At 41.7% G+C, this 8,513-nt stretch overlaps 1 protein-coding gene across 1 annotated transcript; it reads right to left on the reverse strand.

The window, feature by feature from the left end:
- Positions 1-1,769: 1,769 nt before the first annotated feature.
- LOC125373472 (C-type lectin lectoxin-Lio3-like) lies at positions 1,770-7,709 on the reverse strand. The gene is made up of 3 exons (XM_048384568.1): positions 7,455-7,709; positions 6,006-6,218; positions 1,770-3,083 (listed from the first exon to the last, which is right to left on the reverse strand). The coding sequence occupies exons 1-3, from the start codon at positions 7,681-7,683 to the stop codon at positions 2,866-2,868; spliced, it is 660 nt and encodes a 219-aa protein (XP_048240525.1). The 5' UTR covers positions 7,684-7,709; the 3' UTR covers positions 1,770-2,865.
- Between the last annotated feature and the right edge of the window lie 804 nt (positions 7,710-8,513).

The following is an 8,513-nucleotide window of genomic DNA, read 5'->3' on the forward strand; positions in this document are numbered from 1 at the left end:
CTTTCTTCTTATTACAAACATCTTTAAAATAGTATTTCAACCTTTTATATTCATGAACATCTGTGTGAGAATTTGTCAAAACGGAATACATCAAGAGCATTATGCATGTCTTTCTTGGCTTGTCACAGACAGAATCCCCAAACTACCAGATTCAGTCATATCTCTTTTTATCCATTTTGTGAAATTGCTTATCATTAAACATAATTTATTCACAATAAGTAAATAGGATTGGCTACAACTTCTCCAACTTTGGAAACCTTCTCCCAGGCATTCACCCCATTGATTATACAGCTTGTACTATCCTTGAACAGAACAGTAGGCAGGAAAGCAATGGAAAGGTAAGTGACCAGTTTACACAAATAGTTTACATAATATTATACATGAAGTTTACACAAAACTCGTTGAATTACATAAAAAAATACAAATATGTACAAAACTGACTTTTTCACATTCCTCTTTCCATTTAATATCAAACTGAGATCAGTTGGTGTATTTTCGTCTATACTATTAATGGTTCAACGTAAAGTGTAAACATTCAAAAACATTTATATGTATTTTCACATTTTCCTACCCCACAAACATTCTGCTTTGTCTTTGGTTCCTTGCCTACATTTTATGTTTGTTTGTTTGTTGTTTAACGCAGCACTCAACAATAGTCCAGCTATATGACGGTGATCGAGTCTGGATAATAATCGAGTCTGGACCAGACAGTCCAGTGAGTGATATCATGAGCATCGATCCACGCAATTGGAATCGATGACATGCATCAACCAAGTCAACGAGCCTGACCACCCGATCCCGTTAGTCGCCTCTAACGACAAGCATAGCTGCCTTTTACGTTAAGCATGCTACCTTTAAGTAAAATTATTAATCGTGGTATGGGAATCATAGGCTGTGGGTCGACAGCCATTATCTAAGCCCAAAAATTTGTAGTGCATCAACATGTTGGCGAATACAAGATCAATACGTCAAATTAATCAGCAGAGGATTCCTCTGTCTAAAAATGAAATGTTCTACTGAAAAGAGTTGTTCATAAGGAAATTTGAAAATAAGGTCACTCACAGCATATAAGTCAACAAAATTGCCTCTTTACATGCTTAATGGTACATGTGTTTTTAGTTGATTATGATGATGTTGTTTACAGGAAATCAAACAATTTTCAACCTTATGGAAACACTTTATTGAACATGGGCATTTCCTTTCACATTTTACAAATGAAACTTTAAAATCTCATTTATTTTAAGTTTAGTCAGTGCTTTGTTTCCAGGTGTGTGAACGAAAAGAACAATTTCAGACACCAGATGATGGTTCCAAAGCACCACCTATAAAGTAGTGTTATCGCTCATGATCAGCATCAAATTGTTCATATTTGGAAATGGTGATTCAATAGTCAATATGCATACATAGAACTCTGTGCCCCTTAACACAGGCAGAGTATTTAAGTTGTTGCTATCAGTCCTAACGTTCATAGATGAAAGTCATCATCGGCAAAGTCATCCTCTTGAGATAAGAACAAATCCTGTCAACCTACTTTTCATTATTCTAATAAAAAAAACCTCAATAAAACAACAGATTGGTAAGACATAATCATATTCACAGAATCATTTCATCAAGACAATTGACATACACATAGTAATGCATTCAGTGCTTGATTTTCATGGGCTAAGCGATAAATTTGTAGGCGATATGTTCCTGCACATACACAATGCAGTCGCTTATAACAAAGGCATATTGTCACTGTTTGAACAGCGAAGACAAACAAACCCTAATGAGATCCCGCCTACACGGTCACACCCCAGTGATTGTTAAGACTACAAATCCTATCTACAGTTAGACAACATGGCGTCTAAATCCTATCAGAGACAAATGTCAAGTCTTTAAGCAGTGATGGTATTTTAGGGGTTTTTCTTCGAGCAAGATCGATCTTTTGTGCACGTTTATGTAGCCCGTTATTGTCACCTACCTTGACTGCTGCGACTGCTGGGACCATTAGAACGCAAATATGGTAAGATATATATGTATAACAAACTTTTAACTGCTTGTGTACTTAGAGTGCACGTTATCCTCAGAGACATCAATAGATACTGATAGGATGCTGACGCTGTGTCCCAATTATGTTGAAACTAAATTATTTACCCAAATTCCTTGCTTGGAGGCTTTCGTATCCGTACCCAACACACCGATGGTATTCCCTCTTGGCTAAAATGGCCATGCCATCCTACACGCACTCATGCAGCCATGCAGTGTCTGAAACTCAGCAGAGTAACTGAGAGCTTTAAGGGCCAGAACATTGAAACAATGTAGGCCCAGTGGGAAAACTGAAGCCCAAACATTTTAGCTGAAGCAGGGAGATATACTTTTGCAATATAAATAACAAAACACAACCAGTCAACCAGAAGCTTTCACTGCTTTTACATCGAGTTTAAAGCCGGTGAAAATCCGGGGTAGAATAGGTCTTCAGCAACCCATGCTTGCCGTAAAAGGCGAATATGCTTGTCGTAAGACAGAATAGAACAAAAGTTGAATGTTACAATATGACAGAATAGAACAATAGTAGAATGTTACAATGTGACAGAATAGTACAATAGTAGAATGTTACAATAACAGAACATTCCAGCAATATGACGGCGGTCTGTAAATAATGGGTTGCGTGGGCAAGCATGGGATGCTAAGGACCTTTTCTACTCCGGCTCATCGCGGGTGAGGTACATTAGTAGTTCAATGTACAATAGATACACCCACCCGTTAACGTGATCTTTCTACGAGTATGTAATGTGATATAATCGGAATCTGTTAGCAGAGATTGCTTATGATCTTGGTAAGGAGTTTATTAACTAATGTCATCGATCGGACGTGGCACACACATTATATGCGAGCTGGAACTTCGCACATCACACTCCAGGCGACATAACAGTAGTTGTTATGCAGAGTCCAATGTGTAGGCCTGTATATGACGGCACACAGTTCGGAGTCTAGAAAATTTGGTTCATTGGGATTCCATGGCTGAAACTGACCAACGGTTCCATCATACCACTTCCAATCTCCATCCTTGTATTTCAGGCCGGTCCAAACCCCTTCGACGTCTGAAATATAAGTACACGCATGCATGCGATTAAATACCTATATAATGTTAAAAACAGCATTTTGTGATCAGAGCAGTTCCCAGCATTTCCAATGCAAGATCAACATGTCTAGTGAAACTGTTCGGAACATATACTACTCAAAAAAGTTAAAGACCACCCGATATTTTCAAATGTCTGTGGTTTATCTTACGTATCATGTCCAAATAATTTTTGTCATATGAGTGAGTGAGTTGGGTTCAACGCCGCTTTTAACACTGTCAGTATTCCAGTTATATCGCGGCGTGTCATCTTAATGTGGGAAGTAAAGTCCAAAGTGATGCAGGTCTCAGACGTTTACCACTTCGGTGAAACCCACGAGCACGGGTATGGTGCTGACAAACCTAGAAACATAATCGGGGCGAACCTGGGTTCGAACCCACAATCATAGGTTTCCGGCGTGCCCAGGGGACGCAACTCTGCACAGCGAATCGCGGCGCCTTAAACGACTGGGGCAGACGTGGTCATATGAAAGAATGAAAGAATCAGGTTGTAATATGAAAAGAAATCGGATGATGTTTAACTTGTTTTGAGTAGTATACATATTTGTCACATCTAGTTAGTGGACAGTCCATTGTAAAAGAGATATCAAGTTCGATTGTCAAACACCCCAGTCGAGTTTCATAGCCTGTCGGTAAAATGCTTGTTTCCCATGGCTAAACTCTCAACTTCATAGTGATAACAAGAACACTTAATGGTGAGATTTAATGCAGTTTAATGTCTTTTTTTGCACTTATATAGTAGCATGAATGAACGTGTGTGCGTGTGTGCGTGTGCGTGTGCGTTCGTGCGTTCGTGCGTGCGTGCGTGCGTGTGTGTGTGTGTGTGTGTGTGTGTGTGTGTGTGTGTGTGTGTGTGTGCTTGGACTGTTTCGAACTAATATCGGTTTTATTGCGCTATCCCAGATAAACATTCCATTGCATCCGGCGTACTGCACTACGGCATTCGGAATACCACTTAACAGGCTCAGCATCCAGCGTACTGCATTGCGGCATTCGGAATACAACTTAACAGGCTCAGAATAAAGCGTACTGCACCCGGGGCATTCGGAATACCACTTAACAGACACAGCATCCGGCGTACCGCACTACGGCATTCGGAATACCATTTAACAGGCTCAGCATAAAGCGTACTGCACTACGGCATTCGGAATACCACTTAACAGGCTCAGCATAAAGCGTACTGCACTACGGCATTCGGAATACTACTAAACAGGCTCAGCATAAAGCGTACTGCACTACGGCATTCGGAATACCACTTAACAGACTCAGCATCCGGCGTACTGCACTACGGCATTCGGAATACCACTTAACAGGCTCAGCATCCGGCGTACTGCACTACGGCATTCGGAATACCACTTAACAGGCTCAGCATAAAGCGTACTGCACTACGGCATTCGGAATACAACTTAAAAGGCTCAGCATCACGTGTACTGCACTACGGCATTCGGAATACAACTTAAAAGGCTCAGCATCCGGCGTACTGCACTACGGCATTCGGAATACCACTTAACAGGCTCAGCATCCGGCGTACTGCACTACGGCATTCGGAATACCACTTAACAGGCTCAGCATAAAGCGTACTGCACTACGGCATTCGGAATACAACTTAAAAGGCTCAGCATCACGTGTACTGCACTACGGCATTCGGAATACAACTTAAAAGGCTCAGCATCCGGTGTACTGCACTACGGCATTCGGAATACCACTTAACAGGGCTCAGCATCCGGCGTACTGCACTACGGCATTCGGAATACCACTTAACAGGCTCAGCATCCAGCGTACTGCACTACGGCATTCGGAAAACCACTTAACAGGGCTCAGCAACCGGCGAACCAATAGGGGATAAGCATCCTCAACAATGAGGAGTGTGTGAGTGAGTTTTTATGCCAATTTGAGGTTCATGTAAAGAGGTAAACCAGAATATATTAAATTGATTCGATTGTCGTATCTCGTTTAGGGAAACAGACTCTTGCGCCTGGGTGTAAGTTTGCAACTTATCACGCATGGATAAGTATGTGAGAATCAAGGACAAACTCGCGAGAGGTACATACAATGAGGAATGAACAACTATTGTCAGTAACTCTGCGATAGGCATTTGTAAGTTGAACTTGAATCATACATGATACTTTGTTATGGATAACAACATTTTTCTTCTTTATAACGAGAAAATTGCAAAGAATAAAGAAGCTGTTATCCATAACAAAGTGTCATGTATTCATATTGTCAGTGACCGCCTCCGTGGTCTAGAGGTAGAGCGTCCGCCCGGAGAGCGGAAGGTCCGGGGTTCGATCCCCGGCCGCGTCATACCAAAAGACGTTAAAAGATGGTATTTGTTGTTAGCCTGTCTGACGCTCGGCATTAAGGGGCTAAAACAAGGACTGGTCGGCTCGGAGTCAGTATACTGTGTCTGAGTGAGGTATACATGTTAAACTGCGGCATGGTATCTCAGTGGGCTAGTGCTATAAATCGCCATCACACACACACACACGTGCATGCACGTCGCTATATAAGTGCAATAATCTTGAACGCGACGTTAAACTCCATTTCACCTCACCTCTAACCTGGGTACTGCCTGAGAAGTATATAGAGGTGAAGCATTCAGTACGTATATCTTAGTTTGTATATACATGAATACGTTATCTAGCAACAAAAGAATCGAGATAAGGCTGGACAGGGATATAAAACTATTTCGTCCTTTAGTAACCTTTGCAGTGAAGCAAGTTGGTATAGTCCTTCTATTTCTCCACTGCTAGATTGGATGAAATATTTTCATCACGTACATGCACGTCGCTATATAAGTGCAATAATCTTGAACGCGACGTTAAACCCCATTTCACCTCACCTCATATTGTCAGTACTTGATGAACATGTGTTAAGTGTTTACCTGTCCCAAGAAACTGTTTGATTTCTTCGTATTTAGCTTCAGTTTTAAAAGTTATCATTCGGTAATCCATTCCATTGAATGACTGTCCAGTGCATTCATTATCAGCATTCTGCCATGACTGTTTTGGTGTTGTCAAGGTAACGCAAACGGCCTCTGTTGTGAACAAGGTGGCTCCTGGGGGACACTTAATTACAGGTGTCACAGGTATTAAAGCTGAAAGGAACGAATGAGTGAGTTAATACTGTACACATTACACAATAAAAACTAGGACGACAGTACAAGGATCGCACATGTCACATATTCATAGTAAACTAATCAGTAAATAGTCAAGTCAAGTCTAGACCAGACAATCCAGTGACTGATACATGACCATCCATCTACGGCGGTCTATATGACGGCGGTCTGTAAATAATCGAGTCTGGACCAGACAATCCAGTGATTAATATCATGAGCATCCATCTACGCAATTGGGACACGATGACATGCATGAACCAAGACAGCGAGCCTTACCACCCGATCCCGTTAGTCGCCTCTTACGACAAGCATGGGTTGTTGAAGACCAATTTTAACCGAAATCTTCACAGGTCGCATTAACTGGAATGGAATGGAACTATATTTATTGACTGCTTGACACGATGACATGCATGAACCATGACAGCGAGCCTTACCACCCTATCCCGTTAGCCGCCTCTTACGACAAGCGTGGGTTGCTGAAGACCAATTTTAACCGAAATCTTCACAGGTCGCTGAACTGGAATGGAATGGAACTTTATTTATTGACTGCTTGACACCTGTAAGCTCATTATGTCTCGGCCAGGGCGGTTTATTTACAAGCCGCCATAATACAGCTGGACTATTGCTGCAGCGTAGAAATAACCAAACATAACGTATGTGAAATAACGGGGCCAAGGTAGACTTAGTACCATTTAAGCACCGCAATCCGATGTGCAGGATGACGTTCAAAAGCCGTACACCATGGCTTCGATTTGTTCCGATTGTGACCCTGGGTTTACCCTCATCATATCCACGGCTTGCACCATAGTAATACACACCTACGTCATGAAGCAAATCACCCGTGAAGATTCCGGGGTAGAATAGGTCTTCAGCAACCCATGCTTGCCGTAAAAGGTGACTATGCTTGTCGTAAAAGGCGACTAACGGGATCGGGTGGTCAGGCTCGCTGATTTGGTTGATGCATGTCATTGATCCCAATTGCGTGGATCGATGTTCATGATATTAATCACAGGATTGTCTGGTCCAGACTCGATTATTTACAGACCGCCGTCATATAGCTGGAATATTGCTGAGTGAGGCGTTAAACAACAAACCAACCAACCAACCAACCATGAAGCAAATCCGCCGTGATATAACGTAGATACATTTCAAAGCGGCGTTAAGCGCCATTCGTACGCCCAATGCCATGATCAAATACTGAGAAAATTTACAAACATGGGCGGATGAAGTAGTCCGTCCCGTCCCGTGGTAACAGTGATGAGGAGTCCTGCGTGTACACCTCCGTGGTGGGACAACACTGCTGACTTGCCTCGTGGTAGAAGACGGAGTTGCAGGGTGGGGTGTCGAGACAGCGCACGACGCACCATGTGGCCGTCGGGGCAGTCGTGATGGGGGTGCAGGGAAGGCTGAGGTTGGTAAAGAAGAGCGTGAGAAACACGTCCATGTTGCGTGTAACCGACTAGCACTCACTCTGTGGATCTGCAATGAAAATTTGATAAATCTGAACTGTTACGTTATATAGTGTATCTGATGACTCCGAAATGCTAGTATGTGATCATTTTAATGACCATTGACCTGCATCTTTAAAGAATTGATACTCGGGTTATAAAATCGTGTATTACAATGCAGTGCCATGGCTTTTATTTTAACATCCATGTTAACATCCATTTTAACTTTCATCGTAACATCCATATTAACATCCATTTTAACATCCATCTTAACATTCATCTTAACATCCATTTTAACATCCATCTTAACATTCATCTTAACATCCATTTTAACATCCATCTTAACATTCATTTTAACATTCATCTTAATATCCGTTTTAACATCCATCTTAACATCCATTTTAACATCCATTTTAACATCCATCTTAAAATTCATCTTAACATCCATTTTAACATCCATCTTAACATTCATTTTAACATTCATCTTAATATTCGTTTTAACATCCATTTTAAACTACCGGGCAAAGGTTGGCTTAATGGTTTTGTCATCAGTATTCCAGCTATATGACGGCGGTCTGTAAATAATCGAGTCTGGACAAACCAGTGATTAATATCATGAGCATCGATCCACGCAATTGGGATACGATGACATGCATCAACCAAGTCCGCGAGCCTAACCACCCGATCCCATTAGTCGCCTCTTACAAGGTGCCACCCCCAGAATATCCAATGGTCGGCACCTTAATGCTTGCTAGATTATTAGGAGGACATTCAAAACTATTCATTTAATAAGGACACGGTATAATAAGAGTCCCTTTTGCACGTC

Source organism: Haliotis rufescens, unplaced genomic scaffold (assembly GCF_023055435.1).
Source record: "Haliotis rufescens isolate VD_foot unplaced genomic scaffold, xgHalRufe1.0.p SCAF_5, whole genome shotgun sequence".
Lineage (NCBI taxonomy): Eukaryota > Metazoa > Mollusca > Gastropoda > Lepetellida > Haliotidae > Haliotis > Haliotis rufescens.

Excerpts from the sequence above, each read along its gene's own strand:
- LOC125373472 (XM_048384568.1), bottom strand. The coding sequence starts at position 7,683 with ATGGACGTGTTTCTCACGCTCTTCTTTACCAACCTCAGCCTTCCCTGC. Across the intron at positions 6,219-7,454 it reads GGACTACTTCATCCGCCCAT|CTTTAATACCTGTGACACCT; the intron begins GTTTGTAAATTT and ends CGTTCCTTTCAG. Across the intron at positions 3,084-6,005 it reads CAAACAGTTTCTTGGGACAG|ACGTCGAAGGGGTTTGGACC; the intron begins GTAAACACTTAA and ends CTTATATTTCAG.